The following is a 27862-nucleotide window of genomic DNA, read 5'->3' as shown; positions in this document are numbered from 1 at the left end:
GGGGGTTTGAAAAACCAAAAATTTTCTTGTACGCTCCGCGCCAACCGATGGTGGCGCTCCGCTTAGATAGTCTCCACACATTAGCCCCCCCCCCCAATAATTTTCCCGTTCCGCCTGGCCCTTGAGTGTAAGCATCCCCTGTTTGATCAAATTCCGGGGTTGAATAATATATAAATGTTGTAAACAAATTGAACGACCTCATAATTTGTCGCTAGTGCTGAACAACTTAGTTACGTAATCTTGGGAAGTAGAGCAAAAAATTAACGACACCGTAATAGATAGAACACTGTTGCTCATATGAAATATGTGACGTCGTTTACTTCGACCCCGATCGAAAAGCCTATAATTCCCTGATTCCGTCGAGGTTATAAAAGAAGGGGAACAAGATCAAAGATACTTCAACCCAAAAAAAACCTGAAGAAAACCCCGCGTCCACTGAATAACCCATTAAGTTGTATCTTTCAGGTTGGATGTTTATCACGAAGAAACGGCAAAGCCCAACAATCCTTTTGAGCAATACATGCGATGCTAACAGTTTGGCATCGTTGATGACTGAGCAGGAGCGGACTGGGTCTTAAAACCGGCCCGGGCATTTTCCACCTAGACCGGGCCATTATTCATTGATATATGCTACTCTCATAGTGATCGCCGTCCTGGGGGAAGGTTCAAAGGGGAGGGGTGTCCCCCTCCCCATTGAGATATTTTTTAAGTTAAGGAATGCTTAGATTCAAAATGGTGCTATATTTCTCAATTTTGTAGGTTACAATAATCCTTTAAAAATGACCCAAAAATAATTTTCCAGAAGCAACACTTGATAAAACTCAGGAAAGTTAAAAACGTAAACAAATATAGACAAAAATGTATGTTTTAGACTGGATTTTATTTAGGTTTTCAAGCATTTTGTGACAACATGCTTGAAAAAAAAAAAAAAAAACCTAGTAAATAAAATCCATTAGCACTGACGGGCTGCTAATAGCACGTTCCTTTGTTACGAACTAATTAACAGACTAACTAACATGGTGATATCATGAGCTGATTCCCACAGTTAAAATATATTTCTTCACAGCCCGTCTGTATTCTATTAACTACTGTGAAAATGGGCTGTAATTTTTACCAGGCTCCCAGCCCACCGGGCATTGCCCAAATGTCCATGTGGCCAGTCCGCCACTGTTGAAGAGTGTAACTTACCAATCGTCCGTTTGAACCTAACTATCAGTGACAGTCGGGGAGACGGTCTCTTTTAGAACTGAGCTGCGGGAGTTCGTCACAACAATTTTCCATCGGTTTAACTTTAAATATTATTGATTGTGTACTAAAAAATCCACAGTTTAAGGCAGTCTGCAAAGAGGAGTAGCAATAGGTGCTTCAGGCGGGGGTTTTTAACCAGGAGTTCGTTCAGTTCCAAATTTGAGCCAATGGAAAAACAAATCTTACGATGTATTTGCATGAATGAGCAAACCAAGATGCTTATCCCTCACACCCCCCCCCCCCCCCTCCCAAATATAAAACAGATGGTTTGGTTGACAATTCATAACTGCCAAGTTAGTTTAATACCAGATTTATCATAGTGCCTTTTCTCTAATGTTACATTTATGAATCAACGTATGTGCAGTTTCGAAGAAGTTATTAAGGGTGAATTATAGGACCCCAGATCAAACGTACGCTTGAGCTGGAAACATGATAGCGCGGCTACGTCACTGGGAATGCTGTGAGCCTGGAGTTGGTCTGTCGGTGCGACATCAGTTTTCCAATGAATTTGAAAGTGCGGACGGAACTTGAATGGCCGAATATAATACAATAGCTACAGATTCGTACATATTTGTATGAGTTAAGTGAAAACGCGACCTCTTAAGAGCAGAAGCAAACCTAGCTATACCACCATAGCTTATACTGATAGAGTTTATGTAATGAACATGCAATTAACTTCCTAAACAGCTACTGAAAAATTGCTCCTTTTTAATAGATACTAGTTTTATAGTTGTGTCTTGTACGTGTCTTCATGCTTAGTCATATATCGCAAGCTGCACAACATTACTAGATATGAAAAGCAGATTAATTGCTTCACGCAAACGTATCTTCATCTACTACCTTGTTTACTGGATGTATTTCTAGCTAATCCCTGGTTTAAAGGGATAATTTCAGTGTCAGTTATATGGTTTACTGTATATGGAAGCGAAAACAAATTGCACAAAGCCATTGAAATTCCCATCCAAATATATGTTCCTAACTCAATGTATGCTTGTCTGAAGGTAAATTGAAAGAAAGAAAAGGATGAGGAAAATTTAAATAAAATAAAAGAACAAAGAGAACAAAACAGAAAGCAAACAAAAAGAAAGAAAAGAAATAATGATTAAAAATAGTGATTGAGTTTAAAAAACCTTCTGTCAGAAGTGGGATTCGAACCCACGCCTTCATATGAAGATCAGAAGCCTCAATGCACTGACTATATGCATAGTCAAAGGTGTGAACCTTGAGTCTGACGCCTTAGACCGCTCGGCCATCCTGACAACTGAATTAGTGTGGCATCCAATAAGTATATAACAAGTGGAAACGAACATTGTGCGTAACAATATTATCATGACTGACTCGTTGAATCTTGAGTACCTCATGACTGTTCTTTGTACTAGAAATTAGATCACGTATTAACAAGTTGAACACGGAACACTCATCGTATAGGCTAATTGTTTACGAACTGATCGCACATGCATCGGTCTGGGTAGAAAATAGAATAGCTACTCTTAAAGTTTGCTGTATTCTCTTCCTAAGTGTCGCAATTCTCACGTCAGACTGTGATTTATATATGAAGGTAAGATTTATTTAGCTCTTACATCACGTTTCACCCCGCTTTGAAATTGAAAACCATGACTGGTCGCCTATCAAGAGATTGAGAAATACGTTGCAGAGGACCTGTTCCACGAAAAACAATAACGCTGAAGTTTGATCTAAGTTAATACTAGTAGTAGCATGGTGGGCTCATAATTGACGCACTTAAGGATTTGATCAACGATGTCTATCAAGGAAAAATCCAAATCACTCAACTGTATGTGTTTTTCATATGTGTAGTTCCTCAGAAATGTTATGATCTCAAAATATTTAAGGTTCTGTGCTTATGCACCATACAATTGAGCAGAATTTGACCACAAAATGTCTGCCATGTCAAGTTCTTTAATACCCCTAAATTGACACATTCGTCGATAAGCTAACTGCAGTGTAGGCCTTAGTATACATCCATTGACTTTAGATGCTGTCTGCTATGCTCTGAGCCTCTAAGCTCAGACAGGTTCAGGTTCCAGAGAGTGGTGTTATCATATTGAGGTAATGTTGGTTATTTTTAGGGTGTAAGATTTCCAAATGCCCCAAAAACGTGCAAAACTGGGGGGTGGATGTTAAAAGTTTAAAAATACCACAATTTGGTCAGCAATACGTGCAAAACTGGGGGGTGGATGTTAAAAGCTTAAAAAATACCACAATTTGGTCAGCAAATAGCTGAAATGGATTCAAACTCATGAAATATGTAATTCTGCTTGACTGCAAAAAGTTTAGGTGGCCTGCTGTATCGTTGCTAGTAGTAATAATTGAAGGTGCGTCAATTATACTACTACTAGTTTACCAATACCAGAATAACATCACCGATTAATTCCTGATACTCATTGCAAATTATAATTAATTTTGTTGTGAGCTAGAAATTCAACATGTTTGGCCTAACCTAGGTAACCTTGTAATCCATGACCTAACTTAGCCAAGGCCTTAGCCAGATTGATGTAAAAACAGCTAGGCCTAGCCTATAATAATTGACGCGATTAGTTTGAAATATTTCGCCCAGAATCCTATTGTCAAGGAATGTCAAATAAGGTTTTTTTCCTTAGCCATCCCTGGAACTGATAAATTTGCCGTTAATTTTGATGATTAAATTTGAGAGGTGTGTGTAATTTACTAGGCTAATTCATTGTTTTAACTTAGTTGTGTAGGCATAGGCAGTGCATTTATCCAATAGTGCACTGCATTTTAAACTAGTAGTAATAGTAGTAGCAATACTACAGAAGTCCCAGTAATGTTATTAGTGAAAAAAAAATTGTGTCCCAGGGACGCAAGCCCCCCCAAAATTTGCGTACTGCAAAAAAAAGGTTGCGTCCCACTGCCTATACTTTGTGAATGTTATTCAAAATGTATAGGGCAGATGGCTCAGTGCCTTAGCTTTGCTCTTTGACGGGCGGCCCGGCCCACTCCTCCTTTCGCCCGCCATTTGTTTCGAACAATTTTCTATCCCCAGCCCCCTCCTTCATCCACCCTTGTACTTCCCTACTTGCCAACTCCGTAGTAGTTCCATGCTTTGACCTTGCAGCGCTTCCAACAACCAACTCTTCAAAAAACATTGCACCTGCAGAGTGCATATCCCTCGCTGAATTCCACACAGTTCACTGTACTACTCTGCGTGTACAAAGGCCTGTTCGAACTTCATTTTCAACTACACATGCGCAAATCATCAAAACCTGATCCAACATTTATCCTGGGCTCTTTGCAAACAATCATCTGTACGAAAATTACAGGCCTATGTGAATAGCTTTTTACGCGATGTCGATTAATAAAATCAAACTTCAGTGTTCTAAAGTACAGAAGTTTACACACGAATGTTGCACCAAAATAAAATTTACTGAAGCACGTGGTCAATTGGACCACGAAAAAATTTGCAACAGAAACTACTGTGGTATGAATGCACATTTTAAATTAGCAACTCTTAATGCAGAGAGAAGAAACATACTGTAAGATGAAATATCCTTTTCAGGACCAGAGATGTAAGCTTCCCACAAAATTCATAGATTGTCTCAACTTATAACATTTTCTGATCAAAACAATGATTAAAATATTACGTGATAGTCTCAGAAACAATTCAAGTGCATCTTCGTACCATCAGTGATTGTTGTCAAAATCTACGTAAAAAATATGAAACAACAAGGCCTAACGTTATTTGAGTGCACATATATGATAGCCTATACCACAAACTTCGTTATCTCTACATAGGGGGAAGTAACGTTGTAAGTAATTGTTGTTAAACAACTTACTTAGTTCATTGAGCACTACAAATGCAAGAATGTTGCAGGACAATTGGTAGGGACTATTAGCCAATCAAATCATGGGAATTTTGGTAAAGCATCATTGTCTATTTTTAGCATGAAAATCTCCGTAATGGAGTTTTGGTAACCCTGTACCTTGTGGTTGATCGTTATGATATATTTATTTTCAAACAAATTCAATGATCTGTAGGAGTGAGAGAACTTTTGTTTCTTTTCAGAAGTTGTGGTTTTTTGAAAAGAAATAAAGATGTTCATTGAAAAATTTGTTTTATTATGTTTTCCGTTGACCTAGTTGTGAGAGTTAAACTTGGGGTTTGTTTCTCAAAAAAAATTGTTTGCGTCCGGTCGCAAGCATTTTGAAGATTTTGCGTCCCTGGCCAAAACATTGCGTCCCGGACACAGAATCCTGCGTCGTTAACAATGCTGAGTCCTATAACTTGATACCACTATTGTCTTCCAGAATCATGTTAGTTTACCTCTTGGTCAGTTATTTTGTCAAGAATTGATTAGGCTAAGCCCCCGGTGATTTCAATCACAAGTTCAAAGAGTTTTTCAGTTTCTTGTTTTACATGTGACATTGGAAGTTTAGTGAAATGCATTTCATCACCAGTCAAAGAGTTTTTGCATTTTTATCTGCAAACATCCAACTTAAATTGAGGTGTGTGCTTGCTTTGCTCTGGATTGTCGAAGCTGGGGACAATAAAAGGAAATGTTATAGGTCTCATTTTGTTTTGTTTAGTGATACTGTAAGTATATAGGTATATTGCACACTCACAAAAATGTACGCAAAATGCAACTAAATTTCAGATTTTACTTTTCTATCATCCGCGTAATATTTGAAGGTGGGAGCTATATGAATAACTTTAGTCCTAAACCTTGCTCTTGCAAGAGTACAACGGTTTTTTGTTTCAATGTTAGTTGTAAGTTAACCATAGCAATCACGATGACTAGTGTTTATCTGTGTGTATGCATACAGTACATGCATGTATAACAAAAAGAAGATATAGAGTTGAAATGTAGACATCTTGTAACACAATATCTCAAACTGAAATCTCATATTTAATGGGTGGATACATGTACTGAGTAGATGAACCATATAATATTTATTGGAAGTGAAAGATCAGCAAAGGACAAAGTCTTGAAACTTCTGAAATATTATATCTCAAAACGAGAAACCATAGATGGATCTCAGACTTTGTAGATTCTCCCAATTGAGTACAAGATGCACATAGCTGGGTCTACTGTAGGGCAGTTGAGGTCATCAGATGTCAAAGTCTGAAAATATTGTTTTGCAATATCTCAATAATAAAATCTTAGCTGTATGTCATACTTAGTATACATGTGGAGCTGTCGCATTGAGTAGAGGAACTCTATTGTTGTTATTGTAGGTTTTTTAAGGTAATTTAAGGTCAGCAGATGTTGAAGTCTAAAGGCCTTCTTAATGTGACTTTTTAAGAATGGAATCTTGGGTGAATCTCCTATTAATTTAGTTTATTGATGCCCGGTACAGAGATGCCAACCAGTTCGATTTTATCGTATTTAGTACTATAAAACAAGTGAAATACGATAATACGATATTGCCTCTTGAAAAAACGATTTTTCATCTTTCAACAAAAAAAAAAAAAATAAGGAAGCGGAATCGCATAGAAACATGTACAAGTAACCCTCCCAAACTCTGACAAACACGTTGAACAACGAGCCTACATGGGTGGGAAATACGCTGAATCAGCAGCTTTACAATTTTCTCATTAAATGGTAATGAAAAAGCAAACATTTTACTTGCCCGTTCTTACCAGTAAAACATTTTTCTGACATTTTACTGGCCCAGGGCCAATGGGCCAGTGGTAGTGTTGAGTTTTCGTGAAAATCTGATTTTTCTCTCCAAAATCTGATTTTTTAGGATATTCAGTCTGTTTTATTGTGTCAAGAGGTTGGCATCTCTGCCTGTATCAAAAGGGTATTGTTGCAATAAAACCTGTTGTTTTATTCCAGGTGAAAGATCATTTAAGGTCAATGTCTGAAAGCCTTGTAAACACAATCTTAAGTATCAAATTTTGGATCAATCTCATATAGTATCTCATTGATTCGTCAAATTGAGTGCCAATGGCTTCTTCTGTTTAGTTGAATTGGTGTAGTCAATGGAGCTTATGCCATACTGTAGCAATAGTGTAGACTTCTATTGTCTGTCAACATCAGTTCAAAGGTACTGTAGCTGATTGCAGCTCCTTTGCTCAATCCTGATGAAACTTGTCCAAGTTGTTGCCCATGTTTAATAGAGCCTTCATTAATGATTACTCAGAAAGTATAATAATATTCTTTTAGGTTGTAGGCGAGTGCAAATCTGACATCCTTTTAAAAGCTTCTGCTCTTCGGGTTGTAACCCGATCTGGATGATACCGTACATGTCATTTGTGACAGGAAATTGGTTCATGAGGGCACAAAAGTTGCTCAAGGAATAAGAGGTCAAATGTTCTTTTAAGGTCATAATTGGTCAAACCGTTAAAACATTTTCCAAAGTCATTTTCTTTGCACTGTAGGGCTTTAATCTATAAAAGTCATCATTTGATGGTAGGGTAACATAGTGTCTACAGGAATAGTTCAAAGGTCACATTAAGCTCTTCGCCTCAAAAAAATCATTATGATTCAAACCTACAGTACAGCTCTCCTTGATGCTTGCTCACATTGTCAGCAAACTAGGTTTAGAAAAAATCAGATCAGCTTGTGAAGTCCTGAGCACAATTAACAAAGCAAAATAGACTCATGATCATCTTTAAGAAACGTACTACAGTGCAATCATAAAATTGGTTGCTTTACATAATGACACATTCCCGAAAGTAAACCAGTTGTTAAGTTGTTTGGGGTAATTAAGTTCAGGACAGTGTTATTTGATGCTTTTCTTCTTTATTTTCCGACTTCACAAAACGCCACTGCTTCCTTTCACAATCATCTAACATCAATCCTTTATCAACAACCTCTGCTACCTTGCAGCACTATCACCACTATCCTCCCACACAACCTTGGCTTCTCTCTTTCCTTGTCTCTCCTTAATACCTTCGCTCCTCACCTCACAAAAGCCACAGCCAAACTGCCCTAATCCCCTCTCATCTCAAACTCTATCCTTTAATCCTATTAGCAGGTCTTTACATGTCTAACTAATCCCAGCTTTGTAATCCCCTTTAGCTACCCCTAGGATATAAGCAGCTTTCTTCTCCTTACTTGCAGATTCACAACACCAGTCTTTACACCATCTCATTAACAGGCCTTGTTTTCTCAGGACTCTTATTATGTTGAGCCTCAAGAAGGGCAATGGTTATCACATTGTTTGATAATATTTGCACAGGAATAAGTGAATGCCTAAAAACAGATGTATCACTAAATTGATTCAAATTTATTACAATAGTTGGAAGTTTCTCGTTTCTTCCTGGATTTTGGACAATTTTAATGTTAAAATGAAAATGAGGCAAGTAGGTCATCTCAGTTTTAAGCAGCTCGCTAGTACTGTAACACCCTGACCAGCTTTCAAAATGTGCATACCAATATGGAAAGTTTCCAATTGGCTTATAAATATGATCTGTTATATACTGTACACACAGACAACATGGAATGGTGTCCCCTCATAGTGGTATATGAACTATGAAGCAATTATATATAGTACAAGTCACTTTGCAAAAGTTACTTGAGCTCCACCATGACTGATGTTCCAGTTAAAACAATGACATTATTCTTTCATGTCAATGGAATAGAGAACAAGCTATGGAAACCTTCTAAGCATGAGATATCTCAAGAAGGAAACATTGAGATATCAGATTCCTAAAACAATACAGCTAATTACAAAACCTAGATGCAATTTAGCATAAATTTCCGAAAGTATGCAACACCACTTGAAATAGCTGTACTGTATTCTTTGCAGACATTGTGCACACTTCCCAAGTTATTTGATCTATCAAGTTTACCCACAGTACTCAAAATTAACTGCTAAGTTATTGTTTATTCAGTGAATCCATTTACCTTGTTGTTGTTTGACAGTGCTTGTTGACTTTTTGTTTGCTATTAAAACACTTCCAATAAGTCCCACAAGTTGCGATTAATAAGAATATAAAGTTAGTAGACGTTATATAAACTTAGACAATGAGAAAGATGAGGTTGTTTCCCTGGTTGTTTACAAGAGAGGGAAATGGAAATAGTACTGAACAGATTAGAATGGTACCACTTCATGTAAGACACAGGTAAAAACAAATTGGGAGAGTGAAATGTTATCTAAATTTAATAGAAAAACTAGAATCTCTAAGACTGAAAATTTCTATTAAATGCAAAAGTCAGGGCCCGAGGTCAACTTACAGCACAACACTTTTGTACCGTGCACACAAAAAATGCACACAAAAAAATTCAATAAACCAATTCAATTTTCAAATTTAATCTTAGTTCAGAGCTGTAGATACTGTGTCTGCAGGTTAAGTGTCTCTTTGTGATGTTTTCAAAGTGACAGGAATATATATTTATATATAATTTTTTATAGCAGTTTCTTTCCAAACTATGAAAGCATACACAGGAAATGACATGCAAAGAGTATCAATAGACACAAGTTTTATATCCTGTCCTGAAGGTGGGGCATGAAAGAATTATACAGTATATGATGAAATGAGTCAATACCTGTTGTTTTTATCCGTATACTGTACTGTACTGTAGGGTGTTATCTTACCTCCTGTGAATCTGGCATACTGTAATTTAGATCCAAAAGTTGACAAAAAAATAATTCTTTGAGTAGATTCCAAGGGTATTGTGTAAAAATTTTAAGGAATGAACAGACCTTATAGTAAATGGCTATTCACCTAGGACGATTTAGAAAAGAAAAAACGTAAACTACTGTATCCAGCTGTTGAACCTTTTTCTTCAGAATCATCCAAACGTAAAATATACTTTTGTGTCAAAAATGTCATGTTCTGCTGTGCTATTCAGGTTTTTTTCTTAGTCTGAGTTCTAACTGTTCTCCTTTGTTTATATTGGACCGGCCAATTGAGGGTATGTGACATACCGTATGTGGAGGCATGAAGTGCTCACTGTTCAGAAAAATACTCATAGATAATTTGTGTTTGTGTTACCATTTCTAACGGAGGAGGTTCCATCCTCCCTGCACTGTTGTTTGCATGCTGTGACAGCAAAACTAGTCACAAAATTAACATGTTTTTGCAATGTAACCATAGATAAAAATGAGTTTCCACCTGTGATTTTATTGGTAATAGGATATGAAGAGAAGTATTTCATTTCTTTAAGTTTACCTAGTCATGCCTACGTGTTTAATGAATTGTACTGTAGATGAGAGAATGAACAGTGAAACTTTTTTAAAAACTAATGGCAAATGTTCCTAACCTTAGATGGCTTTTCAGACTGTTGCGAAAAGATTTTTTAATTGACTTCTTTTATATTTATTCCTATGTTTCAGGTAACTGTCTCTATGTGAATCTGTTAAATGATGGAGTTAGATGAGTTGTTCACGTCAGCAGAGGGTGGTGAAGACAAAAATCAGAGGGCACGACCCCAGGAAACAACTGATAACGTATCTCCTTCCCTTGCCCGACACGAGGGGTTGATCAAAGAGACTTCTAGTGAAGTCGCCGACGAAGAAGTCAAACCTCTGAACTTTTCTTCTGAGATTCTGCAAGCAGACAACATCACCTGTAGTCACATGTCAGAACCAGTTACCTCCATGGAGACCTCCCTCTCCAAAGACATTTCAAATAAAGTTGTAGCAAGTTCAGATCGGTCTGAAGAGGCAATGGTGACACCAGGTGGGGATGGATACAAGCATGATAATGCCATCAAAGAGACCAGCATGCGTGTTGGAAGCTCCACGACGTCGCTGCCCAACGCGGGCCAAGAGGGATCGAGAAAACCGATCGCATATGGACGTGCAGTCGCTCAAGACGCCGAGGAGAAAGCGTTAGATTATTCGATGGAAGCTTTGGGTGCTGGCTGTGTGCCAGAGAAACGAAAGTCGAGAGACGGAGATTTGGCAGATGAAGTCGCTCGCAAAGCACCGAAGCTTGAAGAGGATGCTGCAGGACAATCGTCGCAGGTCGGTGATGCGGCTAAAAAGGCCAAGGATGGAAGGGAGCAACCAAAGAACAACAAGCGCCAACGGCCGTCCTCCATGCTCCGAGAAGGTGATGTCGGAATCTCGACGTACATTGGCGATCATAAAGGCTTCACAGGGATAATTAAAGAGAGGTATAGTATCTGTCTTGTTGGAATTTGTAATAAAGCAAAAAGTACATCTTAAGCCTTTCTGTTAGCCCATTAATAACAATACCTATATAGAATGTCTGTCAAAGCTTATTGCTGTTTTTGGATGGTGGTTCCCAGGTGCAGATCCAGAGGGGGAGTCCAGGCGGTCCGGACCCCCCCCTGCTCTTGGCCAAAAAAAAGAAAAAAAAAAGAGAAAAAAAGGAGAGAGGTGCTTTGCATGGCTAAATTGAAGGGGGTTTCCTGTTGTACTTAAATATCCAAGAATTTCACAATGGATAGAGGGAAACCCACTCCCCTTAGACCCTAGGATCACTGTAGGCCAAACCCCTCACCCTTCCAGAATCCTGGATCCGGCCCTGCAAAAAACAGTGGTGACGGAACGAGAGGGGGATTGGGGGCTAAAGGCATTATGATTTTTGTATCATCTCATATCATCTGATATGTATTACCATATTTCATAGATTGTTTTTTTCTCATCAATTGAGAAATTGCAGACATGAGATCCATATTTTCAGGCTAGGTACATGCAGCTTAGAATACTCGGGAAGTGCCGTTTCCGGCCATCTGGGGGGTTTGTAAAGCCAAAAATTTTCTGGTACGCTCCGCGCCAACCGATGGTGGCGCTCTGCTTAGATAGTCTTACGTTCAGGCGCGGCTGGACCAGTCAGACCCCTCCTGTCACAAATCTTGCATCCGCCCCTGGTTCCTAGTATCTAGTTTCTTAATATAATATTTTGTCCCACTAACAGTTGTGGGCAAATATTCCATATCATCATATGAGATGATAAAATTGTCGGACTTTATTAAGTTTAAAGGGTACCAGTGCTGACAAAGTGCAGTTTTCCTAGGAGTGATGCAGATTTTTCATGTAACCAGTGTTATTTCTATATCACAGATTACAGATGAGTACTGCACATCTACATTAAATCTATCCAGAACAAAAAATATCTTGATTATTTGTCACTTCTTCCTTCTAGATATGAGGATTTTGTGGTCCATGAAATTGACGAGAAGAACCAAGTTGTTCATCTCACAGATTTTACTTGTCCCATAGAAGGAAAGGTAATGTGGCTTATTGTGACCAGAACATATTTTATTCATTAATAACTACAGTCCTAGCTGGTGTAAGCTTTGTTATAAATTTATCATAAACAACCTAATATTGACTCCTATTTCTAGGTTTCGTCTTGTTAATCTTTTTAAATTTTGTTAGCCATTTCCCCTTTGGTGTTGGGATCCAACATGGTGCTAAAAGATAACATGTAATATGTAGGTCTTTCTGCCCATTGTAATCAATATTTTCCATTTCTTTTCCCCCTTTCTTATTGTTCATTCATTTGTCATAACACAGCCGAAGGCTGAAGATGTGAGCGATGCCTTATCGGACCATGACAAGAAAACTTTGGACCAACTGCAAACCTCAACTGACGAAGGTTCACATCACCTTATAGACGTAGGTTTCCAAAACATTAACATGATGTAAACATTTTATAAGCATAAGAGAAGTTACAAGAAGGTTTGAACGGGCAAAGAATTTGCTTTTTTTCGTAAGCTACGAGTATTAAGTAACGTAAACATAGAAAACTGTACCGGAAACATGGTAAAAAAATATCAGATAGCTCAGTAATGAAGTTTAAAGTTTTAAGACATAAAAGACAGTAAAATTGTTGACATTTACAAGTGCCATTCTTTGTCTGGAATGAAATTTTACTGATCAGTGGGCTCATATTTCACAGTATGCACAGTAGATAAGCACAAAAGATAGTTTAGTCAGTACACAGAAGATAACTTTCATACATTAGCAGGTTAGTAAAGGCTTGGTAATGAACATCAACACTGGTAGGTTTAAAATATCAATGAGCTCCTAAATATGTTTTTCTCTGTGACTGGTATTGACAAAAGTCTTTGGATCCCTTATTAGAACTAATCCCATTTGAAAGTTTACAGGACAGCTTTACAAAATTAATCTGACTGTTGTTGTAAAGTCTGATATTCTGTTAAATACTCTCCTGCAACTTGTTTATATTTCGATATTTAGGTAACCTCCCCTTGCACCTTCAATTCTAGCACCAGTTTCTGTTAGCATTATGTTGGAAACATGTTTATCCTTTCTGTTATTTCAGGTAACGTCTGCCCCTAAAGAATCTCGAACAAAGATACACCAGGCGATTCGACAGAACTTTTCTAATCTGGACAGCAACACTGTCGATGAGATGAACAAAAAGTACATTAAAGTGGTCCAGAAAACAGGTAATGGTAACTTTCAAGGTGTGTCTCTTGTTTTGGGCAGTAAGTTGGTTCTGGAGGAATTACTGGAGAGGTTCTACCTCATCACAATGTATTGTTCTACAGAACTAGGTGAGGGTGCCCCCCTGATGAGAGCCTTGTTGTGCATCCTGACAACTGACTAGTCTCCATTCAGTTAACAGTTTTGTTGACAGTTTAGATGAATTAAAAAAAAAAATGTTTCTGGTTCTTTGTCTCCTTTGTCCCCTGACTTCGGGTTCTTTCCTTCATTCACCCATGGCTTTCTATTCAATGCTATTGTAACAGTTCTTCACTTATCAGCTCTTCCCTGGCTCAACAAAGACACTGATCCTCCAAAAAAATAATAAATAAATGTTGTCTTTTCTTTGATAACAAATCTTTTATTTCCCCCCCCCCCCTGGCAGGACCTCTCGCGATGTCAATCAGGGGTTAAACTTCTTTATTTTTATAGATGAATTCAACTTTATGCAGAAATAGTCTTTGTAGTTTGTGTGAATATTGTTTCGTGATGCCAAGCTTCTATATAAGCCCTATAGTATATAGCATAGCCTAGTATACAGCCTATGGTATAGCCTAGAGTATAGGCCCTATAGTCAATCAATGTGGAAGGCACAACTGTGTAGAACCACATTTCAATAGTGGAGTAGACATTAATGCCAGTTTATGTAAATGGCATTTGAGAGGAGACAGAATAACTGCAAAATTAACTCCTGAACTTATCTGCAAGGGAAGAGCTATAAGCATCATTTATATTCCTGCAAAAGTGATATCACATGGTGAATATAAAACCTCATGAGAACACAGGGAACACGTGAAACAACAGAGGATAGTCACAAAACAGATTTATTGATACCAAGTATCAGTAAAATATCTTCTTGCTCAGCCTTTTCCTGCTTTGACAATGCTTAGCTCGCAGGGGTTCTTGCTGAAATTAGGATACAATGAAAATAAGTACCGCAGAACAATATTGTCATTAAAGCATTTGAGGATATGAAGTAATTTTAAGTCCTCTTTTTAAGGTATAAATTTTCTGCATGACTGACAAGTGTGTTGTTTTGTATGTCATCAACGGAACATATTTTTTTTTTACTTGTGATTGATGGCTGTAGTTTCAGATATTGGATTTTACAATTTAACACCTCTTGATATCAAAGCTGACTATAGAATTACTTTCTAACAACTCATGAAAGTTGATCCTTACTCTAGTTTCATCTTTCCCTTTTGGATGGTAGGACTTCATAAACATTCATTATATAGCAGGCTATGGAATTGTTTCCATACATAAACCTCATGATTTTGAACAATGAATTCGCCATCTTTCTTATTTAAGCACACTTGTAGTCAGTTGGTATTCATACTCGTATATATTCTGGCACAGTTGCCTGCAGGGCTTGTACTCGATCTGGTAGATATATACTGTACATTGTGCTCACACTCGTACACAGGCTTTTGTGAAATTTAGTGTATATCTACAGTACCAGTGCAAGATCAAGTACTGCTACTCACGCTCAGATTCTTGTACTCATACTCACACCAAGGGAAAGTCTGATTGTACTCATACTCATCAAGTACTGCTACTTATGCTCAGAGGCTGATACTGTACTCATACTCACACCAAGGGAAAGTCTGATTGTACTCATACTCATCAAGTACTGCTATTTATGCTCAGAGGCTTATACTTTACTCATACTCACACCAAGGGAAAGTCTGATTGTACTCATACTCATCAAGTAATGCTACTCACGCTCATAGCCTTGTACTCATACTCACATCAAGGGAAAATATGATTGTACTCATACTCATGTTATTATACTACAAGTATAATAATTGTATAGTATATATAATAATAGTATAGTATTTGGTGCAGTCTACGGATAAATGGCTTCTTAACCGTGCCACATTCAGTTGTAATGATATATTCAAGTAAGCTATATGCTAAATGAAAATCACTACTACCTACTTCCCAACTCCATCACCCCTTCCCCTCCCTCTCCCTGTCATGCAATACTTCTTGTTGTAAGTTAATTGTCACTATATCTGGTCATTCTTCCAGGATTCTCCCTTCTCCCCCTTAAATGAAAACATAGCTACAAGAGAGGGAAAAAAATATTCTAAAGTTAATTAAATATATGTTGACATATACTATAAGAAGGTTACAAAGTGTTCAAATATTTACATTATATAATTTACAGATTGTTTGATCATCATCCACTGGTACCGCTTTGAATAATAAGTAAAGTCATAGCACAAATTTCATTCTATCTTTTGAGAACAGTGTGTCCGCTGTACAAAGTGTTTTCTCATTTTCTTGTCGCTGCATTTTGAGATGGGTTGTAGAAGCTAATATTCACATACAAGTGGATATCCCTCTATGCAACAAACTGAGATTTGTGCTTTTTACCCTTCAAACACAATTTTGCAAAATTTTCAGTATTTTTCCGTATATTAAATTTGAGTTTGTCATTCAACTTCATTCAACTTGACTATTCCTTGACGTCGGTTCTCCTCGCTGCTGGAACTCTTGACAGTGAGGTTGCTGCTCCCTGTGACTGTGAAACCTCTCCTCCATCTGCAGCAGCAGAGTCTCTTGAATAATATCTTGACTCCGTTTCGGAACGCCTTGTTGGCGATGCTGTATATGAAGCAGTTGAGGAAGCTGTTGGAGATTCCCAAGTAGAGCGAGAGGTTGATGGCCGTTTGAGACGGTCTGCCCAACCCCAGTTGCCGGACGGTACCGAATACCATGTACGGTAACCAAGTGATGTAAAACGCACTGAGAATGGCCAGTCCGATCTTTGCCATGAGTTTGTCCTGCTCTCTGTGGCGTGCTTTGACGGAATCGCTGTTCGGATGCATACCATTCTCAGTGGTTTTCCGTAACCATTTGTGCCTCCTAGTCAACGTTCCCACGATGAGAGTGTAACTCAGACAGGAGATGATAAAGTTTGGAATAATCGTGATAGCTATCACGAAGAATGAGATGCTGATATTCATTCTGAAATGCTGGGTGCAGTCGGTAGCTTGGTCTCTTCTGAACCAGTCGAAATTGGATGGTAGATATAAAAGCAAAGTCAGGATCCACACCATGACAGATATGAACCTCGCTCTCGGCTGGGACATGATGTTCCGATACCGCATCGGATGACAGATAGCGAGATACCGGTCGACGCTTATCACGGTCAGGCTGGTCACAGATACCCCTACACTCACCACTAGGAGGTATGCGACCAATTTACACAGAAACAGGCTGAAGGGCCACCGACCATTATTGAGCGTGAAGGCAATGTTCACGGCACAGTTGACACCAACCCACAAGTCTGCACAGGCGAGCGATTTCATGTGAACGCTTACAGGAACACGCAAGGTATTGGTCAGAGTGTACACAAGGAGGACGATGACGTTGCAACAGATGATGAGGAGGGAGAAAACGGATAAGGACAAGACCGCTGATGCCGGGATCACGTATTTGTATTCTGGTGTGGTTGCCATGGTGATAGAAGTCCACAATTCCTCCGTCGTGTTTTCAAACATGCCACTTTCTGGCGATGAGTGAGAATCCATCTTCGCTGTGACTTCAAATATTTCTAAGTGTCGTAAAACGTTTCTTTTTGTTCTTGGTGCCCAGACAGTAATCACACTATCTGCTACCTTTTTTCTGCTAGATGAAAAGACCACCCTGTCATGCCAGGTGGTGTATTGAACTGCTTTTGTAACTTTGGGCTTGTAGCTTTCCTTCTCGATACTTGATCAGTAGTTTGTTCTGTGAATGAATGAAAATAATTTGCATCAAAGATTTCAGGCATGTTGGAAATTTCATGCATTATTAATTGTGGTAAGAATTAATTGAGTCCGAACCTTGTCCTGTAGTGTTTCATCGTATATATATATATGATACAGTTTCCTCATGGCCATGACGCATGAATGTCAAGACATCAGAGAAATAATAGTGGTTAGTATTCAGTCCCATAAAAAAACAAGAAAATTAAATGCAGTTGATTAATTGCCATTAGGTCATTCAATATGGTACAGCGGAATATGAGTTTCACGGGGGTTGCCCTCTATTTGAACTCTTTAAAATAAACAAATAAAAACAGAGTACTATTAGTCTAGCAACTTCTGAAGTCATAGTAAACTATGACTTTGCCCTACTCCCTCCCTCCCCATCCCCGCCCCAGTAATGTTACTTATGACATTCAAGTTTACATTATCAGAGTATTAAAATGGATCATAAATTACTTTCCATAGTGTATTTTTGGTCGCTACTCTACTTCATATAATCTACTTCATAATTCCACTACCCTGATTTTCATGGTATCGCACGTTTTGTCACCTTTTTTTTGTTTTCTTGGAACCAATCACTAGATTATGACTTTCCTTTGCAAGTGTTTGTCCACAGGCATTGTGGCTGCTTTCTTTTTACATTGTTATCAAGGAAGTGGTTGGTAGAGAGTCATACCATACAGGATATCCTAACAGGATTCCCAATCGGTGGAAAGATCTGGTTAATGGCTTGGATGGTATTCCAAAAATCCCTTTTTATCCCACACCTTCTCTCAGGAAAATCAAAATATGGTAAAGTCCCCTTACTAAAAATTACAAGATAACTGTTGGTGTCATCTGTCATACGACAGGGATGCAAAATTGCAATATACTTTTGAAGGCAAGTTTGACCACATAATTTTATTACAAGTTTTGATCTGAAGAAATGCTTCACAGTATACAAGCCTATGTACCTATGTATACAATCATTACATCCGGTGAATGTCACTTTAATTGATTATTGGATGTAACTAACTGTAAGCCTTGTCTCAAATTCATTAAATTATTGGTACTTTATAAGAAGGATAGCACAGAGGAAAATTTAAGTTTTTACTGGTGAAAAGAAGGTTACATTCTTTTGGCACCCTAGTGAGATTGTTTCATGCAATTCCTACATCTAGTGTTTAAGTGGAGATATTGATAGTTGAAATTGTCATGGATTATACCATTAGTGAACAGGAAGCAAAACAGGTGCAATGTCATAGATTGCACAATGATTGCAAACTTTGTTTTGACCTTGGATTGGATAGGGTTTCCCTTTTCCCCTGATGGGATTGTGAAGGGAAAAATTGAAATGTGTCCCAGTAGAATTTTGGATGTAAATATTTAAAAGAAACAAGAGAAATGCTTAACTATGACATCGCACCTGTTTGCTTCAAGTTCAATTTGGGTACAAAACCTGTCAAGAACGGCAAAATGTAGGATCTGAATTTAAAATTATCCAGGATGCTTATCTAGAATATGTACCTCTTTCAATTAATTAAAACTAAATTTTTATCAGGACTTTCCTTTTGTTAGTTGTGTTTCTTGTGATCACTTCTATAGGATAATATGATAATATTCTGTGTAATGTCAACATATGGCGTACGTGACATTGGTGAGCATCATGAATAAAACATTTTTCTCAGAAAAGAGGAGGTGGAATGACACCTCATGATCTATAAAATCTCCGGAACTGTTAAAAAAACCACATGTGACATGTAACAATAGGCACAGAGGTTACTATGGCAACAATCTCTATCAATTTTCAAAAACAACATATATATTTCCTAATTTCCTAGTGGGTGATATATGATATGTATTCACACACAGGCATTTTACTGGTATATCTTGTGCTTACTGTACTCTGTTGTAGATAATAGCATTTATGCTTACTGTACTGAGTAGACAGGTGTTTTTTGGTTTTTCTGTATGATGAGGCCACAGTCAATTTTACCATTAAGTACATTATGTGAGATTATTGATTAGGACACAGTTATTGGAACAGTGGGCATTCCTAATGAAAGGGAGGTCAAGGAGTGGGGGTGGAACCCCAGGGTCCACAGTAAATAAAGGGGCTCATAGAAGTATGAGATAAAGAAGTAACAATGAATTTTCATGTTCACATGCCAAGGAACGTGCGATGAAGAAAGATATTAAAACTTGTTGGACTAGGGGGGGGGAGGACAGTAAAATAGATTACCGCATTTGTACTTTATTCTTTACAAATTCACCACTCCTGTTTATGGCAGGAGTAATATGAAAGTGATATAAGGTAGTGTGGTAGGGATGCATTAGGTTTACATGATAACTGTTTATTATTTTAAAAACAGGGCAGAACTCGGAGGTGCTGCTAAGAAATTTAAACTGACATATTTTGTGCATTCAAAGATAACTTTGCTTGTATTTATGATATTGATGCTCTGCCTCTATTGTTGAACTTAAAATACTTACCATGCAAAGTAGCTCAACCATACTGTATGTTTGTCTATATTTAGTACCAATTCTTGGGACACATAACTTTCAAGAAATTATAATAGTGTGGAAATGGAGAGGAACATTAGTCATCACAATGTTACCTCTCTAACCTCTTCCTCACTGTCACAACCACTTCCCCTCTCTCCTCAACTTAGGATATGATAATAGTCATTAGTGGAATCTCTTAGTTTTCTTTTTTTCTCAAAACTCTATTCATAAAATTATTGCTTCGATTTCCAGCGAATTACAAGCCAAGAAATTGGTTAAGTTTTATGTTAAACTCTGAAAGTGGTACATGTAATTTTTTTGAGGCAAGCTGAGCAAGAACTTTATGAAAAACATTAAACAAGATTAAATTCAATGTTGGTAACTGACTGAGAAAATTATCCAAAACATTAGAACCAATTTTTGATAGAAATCAGTAGAAAAAGGAAAGGTTGCTTCAATTGGCAATAAATTTTGCACAGTTACAATTTTGTTAGAAATGTGACATTTATCTGTTGGTCGGTATTTTCTGAGCAATTGTCAACGACTTGTACTACTGTTTGTTCACGTACATATTTCAAAAGCTGTCGTTTATATTTATTACACATATATGAAATTTGATAATAACTTCTGCCTGCTTTCAGTACACAATATGCTTCTTTATTTCTCCACTTCCATGCAGAAAGCAAAGTTGTTCTAAAACTTAGTTAAAATTAATGCCTAGTTATATAGTTAATCTGCATCATTGCTATACGTACATGTAGAGCAGAATTTTCTTCTGTGAAATCATTTTTTTCTTTAGACAGAAAGTATGTTTTTTCTGATTAATTTTTCTTTATTTATTTTTCATTTTAATAATTGTAATAGTTGTCTGGATAAGTTCTTCTCTATGTACTGTACACTGTACTGTATGGTAACATTTCAGCCAGTTGGGACAGTTTTTTAATGCTAATACCTCTCTAAACTGTCTTCCCATATCATGCTTCAAAGCACTCGTATTGACAGTATGAACAGTTTCTAACCTTTATCTGATAGAAAATATGATATTCATACTGCTCATACTAACAATACAAGTGCCTTGAAGTGAGGCATGAAAAAGTACCATGTAGAAGAAATTGTCCCAACTGGGTGTAAAATTTCTGGAAACACACAATCAAAATATTATTAAGGCAGCAGATACTCCCAAGACAAACTATAACTTTATTAAATTACAGTATTTGCTTTATTATATACTTTGAACGGACTAGTATAACATTTACTGTAGTAAAGCCTACAAATGAAAACAAAAAAATGGCTCACCTGCTGCTATTGGTACCACAGGATCTAGTAAAAGTCAACCACCAGTCGATTTCAAATTGTCAACTGAAAAAGTTCAACAGGATCTCCGAATATATGACCAGAAAAGATCATATGATAGTGTAGCCTCTTTCCTTTATGACATCCTGATAGCTGGTAGAAACCAAACACGTAACCACCTGATACTTTTCCTTTCTTTTATGACCTGAGTTCAACCAATCAAAACCAGACATACATCTATGGCTTTTATCCCCAGAGTGGGTATTGGTTGTACAGATATATCACTTTGTCCATTGGTGAATGATGATGTCAATTTCTATTTATCATTTGGTGAGGAGCAGACACCTGTGGGAGACTTTAATTAAATCCTAGAAAACTTGCTAGTCTGCTATTAAGTAAGACAGATTTATGTTTCTCTGAAACTTTTGTCATCTTATCTTATCTTGTATGTTATTGTTTTTTAGATAAATTGTAAAAAATGAAATAGCAGGGGAAATGATAAGTGGACTACTCTACTTTAGGTTATTGCAAGCCATTTTAAAACTTCTTAACAACGTCTGCAACTTGCAAAGGCACGCTGCCGCAAATTGCTTTCCAAGAAATAAAGAGATTTTATTATGTTTTTTTTTGTGTCTGAGGTTGTGATTCAACAGGTCAATTTGGTAAATTGGTAGAAAGGAAAAAAACAGCTTAAATCTCATGGTGTCTTTGGATTTGTTTTTATTAATTTTGAATAATTGTTACCGTACTGTTAACTTACTTTTGTTTTCCCTAATGTGCATTAAATCAAGTAGATTCCTCATGAAATGTGATTTCACTGAATACAAATTGAAATGTTTATTACACTGTCTGCCTTAGCATTGTGTAATCTAAGATTCACTAAATGCAAGAACCCAGTTAATGAGATTTGCTTGAAAACAGTAAAGATACAACCATTTTTTTTTTTAAACTCAAGCTATAGACACTAAAACCTAACTTATTTTTATTTTTATATTCAATTATTTCACATCAATTTGTAATACGGTCATGAAAAATAAATGCAAAGAAAGTAATCCTATGATATCTTTTTTTATCTGGCAAATGTAAATATATATAACTAAAAGTACAGAGAAGTAATTACTGCAAATAGAGTAATTTTGATTGTTTAAACTAATATGTATACCCTGCTAGATTATTAAAAGAAATGAACATAAATGATTCCAAATTTTTTTTAGATTTTTTTTTTAGAAACTTCTAGAATAAAATCAATTTCTATGTCAATGTGGATATGTGCACCATGTATGCTGATCTGCACATGTATTAATAGCAGACGTCGTGCAAGGTACCCTGAGTAACATCCTTCTCATGTTCATTCTGTCAATGATGAGGAAACATAGCTGGTACTTAAAGGAAACACAAGAAACCTAACCATCATTACTTGTCACTGTCATGAACAACTTCCCCCCAAACAGATCAGGGAAATATTATTTCCATTCGGGAGAGAACACATCTAAGGCTGTAAAAGACTTGATCAAGTCTAAATATGACATCATCGAGCCACATGTGCTGCCTTTTGTGACGTTCTTCTAGACTTAATACAAATGTTTTGTAAAGGAGAATGGTTTTGTTTGTGTTGAATCTAAAACTGTTGAACCCCTTGACATGAAGTCATCATGGCATTAGTTTTCTGGTTCAACAATATTTAACATTCTACCTTGGAAATGAAAAGGAAAACAAAGAGAGAGAGTAAAGGTCAGAAAACTAAGGTAAAGGTGGAAACATTGTCCTAGATGGTCGTTGCAAATATTGCAGGAAAGGTCTCAAGCATCTTGTTGCTCATATTTTGGCTTAGTTCTTATACAAGTCAGCAAACGACTGTTACGACCGTATCGTGTTAACGAGTCCGTTGCGGTAATCTTTGTAAGTAGGAAGTGCTTTGGTCGTAACTTTGAAAGGACTTGAAAGTCATTCACACGATCATGGGGGAAACTGTTGATTATTTTTATGGCCAGGAATCATTAGTTGCACTCTCCCATCTGATATTCACTAATCAACGGATAACCACAACATGTTTGATATCCGATGTCTTAATTATATACAACTTCACAGAAAATCTGTTCGAATTTTATCCTTAAAGAGTGACAGGTAATTAAAATTAAAATTGGACTTGCACTTTTATACTTCTCAAAGATGTACAGTATTTGATGTGATGGGTTGTAACAGCTTGTGTCTCTGTGCTTTTAACATTTATAAACCATGATGTGGTGTTCACACATGTAACGTTGAACATTATCCTGTGATGTAATTATAAAGAAACACTGTGTGTTTGTAACTGTTTGGTTTTTTGCATTGTACAGTCGTTATGATGCAGTTTTTTTTCTCTTTGAGGGGGGGGGGGAGGGTGGGTTCGAACAAAAAGGTGCATTGAGCCAATAAACTACATTAGAAATAATCTGGTTTCTGCCTGATATTCGATAATATGTAGGCTTGGATTACTTTGAGTAAATTCATTCAAAAAGTTTGGTAAACTTAGGCTATGTGTTTGAATTTGTTTTGAGAATGAAAAAGCTTTTTTTTGAGGTACATCATTTTAATGTACTTGTTAGGCAGGAGCTGTTCATCACAGCCGCCACAACCGCGAACAACATTTTTTGCGACCATCTTTAATTTCATTGGCCGGTCTTGTGTTGTTTACCTCATCCCAACTGTTGACACAGCTGATCTGAACTCTACATAACCTCAATTTTATACCTTGTCAGAGGAAATCTGGAATAAGTTCCAGGAATTAAATCTTTAGGGTCGGAGAGTGGCGACAAATCCATGGAAATAATTAATCTAGTTTCTAGATGAAACAGAATATCACTACAAATATGGTTAAGTATTAAAATATTAAACAAAAGAGAAAGAAAAACAAGGTCTGATTTTAGGAATGACAAAAACAAATCGTTAGCATTTTAATAATTAAATTCTTGACATTGATTAATTGACTTACATCATACAACATGCTTTAGCATGGACTCCGATCAGACTATTCATTTCATTGTCTACCAAACATTTTCAAAGTATAATGCCCAAAGCTTGAACTTTCTGAGAAATAAGGGTGATGAGAAATTCAGTGTAACAGGTCGAGAGTATTTTCCTGTTTTTGACTTGTATATTTAACCAGCTTTATGAGTTTTCAACAAGTTTACCAAATCTACATATTACTTCAAAACAAGATGATAGAGATCTGAAAGTTGTGTTTGTTTTTAATTTAAAGGATGTTAATTGAGATATAATAATTTCATTCAATGTTACACATGTTTTTCACTCATACATCCCATATTCATTTCACATTAGGATGAATCCCCCATACATGTATGGAATTTGCAATTTTTAATTTTGTTACTCCCAAAAATATTGTCTTTTTCTTCATATTTGAAAGAAAGCCCAATGCCTCTTTCAACCTAACCTGTATATATATATATATATATATATATATATATATATATTTGTGTATATATATATATATATATATATATATATACGTGTATATATATATAAATATATATCATTATATATATATAATATATATATATATATATAAATATATATCATTAAATATATATATATATATATATATTTGTGTATATATATATATATATATATATATATACGTGTATATATATAAATATATATCATTATATATATATAATATATATATATATATAGATATATAAATATATATCATTAAATATATATATATATATATATATATATATATATATATATGTAGTGTAACGCTGTAACTGTTAAGTAACGGTAGTTCTGTGTGGAACCATTGTGGTACAGTAGTTTAAATCCCCTTGGAATTATATAGGGGTTATCTCTCCTGGCATTAAGTAAACCAGTTGTAATTGTTGGCAGATTATGGCTTTTGAGGCTGCTTCTATGGATCGGCATGTGGTATCAGGCTTATCCTGGGATTGTGATGTAACACATGTGATATTTTGAAAAGAACTTCTTACAGTAAGGTTAAGTGTATTGTACTGGATATGTGGTACAAACTTGAGGCTACGTGGCCCTGAAGCCTACCATCAAGAGTGTTTCGTCCCACAGCAACCAGAGTAGACTGGCCTGACCCTCCCAGGTAATGCATTTTATATCAATCCCTTAACAATACGTGGAAATACCACATGTATACAAATGATGAACTTTACCCTACAACTTAGCTTAAGACATTATACACAAATACTACAGTGCATTCCTACCACCCCCAAACAATTGTACTCCTTTACAGAGATGAATGTGATCACATGAGTATCCCTAGAAAATATCACATGTGTTACATCACAATCCCAGGATAAGCCTGATACCACATGCCGATCCATAGAAGCAGCCCCCCCCCCCCGAAAGCCATAATCTGCCAACAATTACAACTGGTTCACTTAATGCCAGGAGAGATAAACCCTATATGTTTCCATGGGGGTTTAAACTACCACAATGGTTCCACAATGTCCACACAGAACTCTATTGCTCCACAACTTTACAGTAACAGCGTTACAATATATATATATATATATATATATATATATATATATATATATATAGGAATAACGGAAAAACTGTTAAACAACTATGCTGCATTTAGAGAAAGGCTGGATCTCGAGTAAGATACAATAATTGAATTAGGTAAGTGATTGGAAGTAAAACAGCCAATGTTTGGTTTTTGCAGAGCTTTCGAGCGAAACTATATATATATATATATATATATAAACATATATATATGTTGGATGATAAAATATCAGAGAATGAGACAGCAGTTCATTTTAAAAGTTGCTGTTTGTTTGAATATCTCGGCATGCTCAGAGGCACATGTCACAAGAAAGCCTATAGTAATGTTTAACTGTTAATATCCAATTGTTGTTTGTCAGACTCTTCTTCACGTTTCTTGTATGATTTTGTTCCATTTGTTTTATCCCAGCTAACTCAAGGACACCTTCAAGATGGCCTAAGGATCGACCAAAGTATTGCAGATTTGTCTTAAGTAAAGAAAACATTGACACCAATGAAGTCTTGTCTCTAATGGCAAAGTATCTCAGGTGTGTTTATCGCTTAACAAAAATTCATGTTTTTTGTCTTTTAGACATTTTAGCTAAAACAGAAAAGGCACAATCTTTGCATGATAAGCAGTGTTACAGTACCACTGTAGTATATAGTATATTTCAAGGCAGGTCTTTAAAACAATCAGTGGGAGGGAAGGGAGAGAAGGGGAGAGGAGGTGATGGGAGGAGAGGGAAGGGAAGGGAACAAATGTTTAAATGCTTGTGAATTTCAATATGAATTCACTACTCTTTGTTATCAACAACAACTGGGAGTGTTTGCATCGTCATCACTGAAGAGGAAATGTATTGTACTGCAGGCTCATGTACTGGAAATGATTCAAGTTGAGTCATACATAGTCTGATGCGTACAGGTTTAATATTACACAATTTTGGGGGATTTGAAAAAATGCATGATTTTCAAAAGTTCAGTAGTGTATTGAACCAAGTTACCATCCATGGTCAGCATTATTATACTTTTTCATGTATAAATCAGAAACAGAGCCAACTATCATCTTTGGCTAATGCGATAGCCAGATCTTATGTGTGATGAACAAATTACTGTAAGTCTCACAACAAAAACAGCCCAGAGAAATGTTACTCCATCTTATAGGAGACTTGAGCAAGTCTAAAAATATTATTCTTGAGCTACATATATGCTTGAATTTTTAATGATTTCTTTGTTCATTGCCAATGGTAGATGTACTGTATGTGGATTTTGCTGCTACTGGTTAGAAAATCATGCAGTTTGTTTTGTTCCTGTATATTGGCGTCGGTTTCCTTAATAACATGAATAATGTTCACCAGGGAAACATAAAGAGAAATAGACACAGACAAATGAAAGCTTCACCTACTTGTTGCACTATAATATTACACATGGGCAAAATGGCACCCCACCCCTCCCTCCTAGATGACAAGAATATTCAAATATGATATTTCCAAGACAGAACAAAAATATTTGTTTAGGTTTTCAAAAGGTCTGTCAAAGGGTTATGATAACATTGTGGTTTGTTTTTGAACCAGCTGGTTATGTTTTACCCCTTCCCACCCCCACCCCCCCCACAGAATATGTACAACCGTAGTTTTATTCACACCAGATCCACTTATTTCCCTCTAAGTAAAACTAGTGTGCATTTTGTAAATGTAGCAATACTCTGGATATTTGGTCGTAGAAATACAATGCATTTATAGTGCATTGCAAAACTATGCATTATTTCTTTAATATCTAAAGTGGTATAATCAGCTGTTTGTTAATAGGCTAATCACGTGATGAAGATAACCACTTCTGCCCAGAATCTGGTTCAACTCCTGCCTAGTTCACGACGTTGTGTCCTTGGGCAAGATGCTTTATCTCAATTGCCTCTCTCCACCCAGGGGTTAAATGGGTACCTGTGAGGTAACTTGTCATTGGGCGCAGTATATAACTGCAGCCGCCTGGAGGGATTGTCTCTGGGACAGGTTATCATTGACCAGGGGTAACATATCATCTGTAAAGCGCTTTGAGACCTATTGCTGCTATAAAGCGCTATATAAAAGTGGAATATTATTATTATTATTTTTACCTTTGCAACATTTTGAATTTAAGGTAACAGGTGGGAAGTGGTGATATCAATTTGACATGATATGTTTTTGAGACCTTTGACTTCCGTTTTAACTTCCTGT

General features: G+C 36.6%; 2 protein-coding genes and 1 non-coding gene across 5 annotated transcripts in view; 1 reads left to right on the top strand and 2 right to left on the bottom strand.

Moving 5' to 3' along the window:
- Window positions 1-2382: 2382 nt before the first annotated feature.
- Trnal-caa (transfer RNA leucine (anticodon CAA)) lies at window positions 2383-2507 on the bottom strand. Its single transcript has 2 exons — window positions 2470-2507; window positions 2383-2428 (listed from the first exon to the last, which is right to left on the bottom strand). It is a non-coding gene; the product is annotated as a tRNA-Leu (tRNA).
- A 143-nt stretch (window positions 2508-2650) lies between these two features.
- The window catches only part of LOC139961095 (pseudouridylate synthase 7 homolog), a 55124-nt gene continuing 29912 nt past the window's right edge, over window positions 2651-27862 (top strand). The window contains exons 1-7 of one of the 3 annotated variants that reach the window (XM_071959981.1): window positions 2656-2806; window positions 3242-3315; window positions 10513-11297; window positions 12293-12377; window positions 12667-12768; window positions 13439-13565; window positions 26083-26200. In XM_071959981.1, the coding sequence (XP_071816082.1) occupies window positions 10540-11297; window positions 12293-12377; window positions 12667-12768; window positions 13439-13565; window positions 26083-26200 (1190 nt within the window). In that variant the 5' untranslated portion in view covers window positions 2656-2806; window positions 3242-3315; window positions 10513-10539. Of the gene's footprint in view, window positions 2807-2914; window positions 3041-3241; window positions 3316-10512; window positions 11298-12292; window positions 12378-12666; window positions 12769-13438; window positions 13566-26082; window positions 26201-27862 lie in introns of those variants that run through there. The other 2 variants (XM_071959980.1, XM_071959982.1) reach the window with 2 other exon arrangements.
- LOC139961096 (probable G-protein coupled receptor 21) lies at window positions 14409-21345 on the bottom strand. The gene is made up of 2 exons (XM_071959983.1): window positions 21144-21345; window positions 14409-17343 (listed from the first exon to the last, which is right to left on the bottom strand). Exon 2 carries the CDS (start codon window positions 17142-17144, stop codon window positions 16044-16046), a length of 1101 nt encoding a protein of 366 aa, XP_071816084.1. The 5' UTR covers window positions 17145-17343; window positions 21144-21345; the 3' UTR covers window positions 14409-16043.

This window comes from Apostichopus japonicus, chromosome 20 (assembly GCF_037975245.1).
Source record: "Apostichopus japonicus isolate 1M-3 chromosome 20, ASM3797524v1, whole genome shotgun sequence".
In the NCBI taxonomy this organism is placed as follows: domain Eukaryota; kingdom Metazoa; phylum Echinodermata; class Holothuroidea; order Aspidochirotida; family Stichopodidae; genus Apostichopus; species Apostichopus japonicus.
Note: the sequence above shows the minus strand (reverse complement) of the source record. Positions and strands in the feature narration are given on the sequence as shown.

Excerpts from the sequence above, each read along its gene's own strand:
- LOC139961096 (XM_071959983.1), bottom strand. The coding sequence starts at position 17,144 with ATGGATTCTCACTCATCGCCAGAAAGTGGCATGTTTGAAAACACGACG.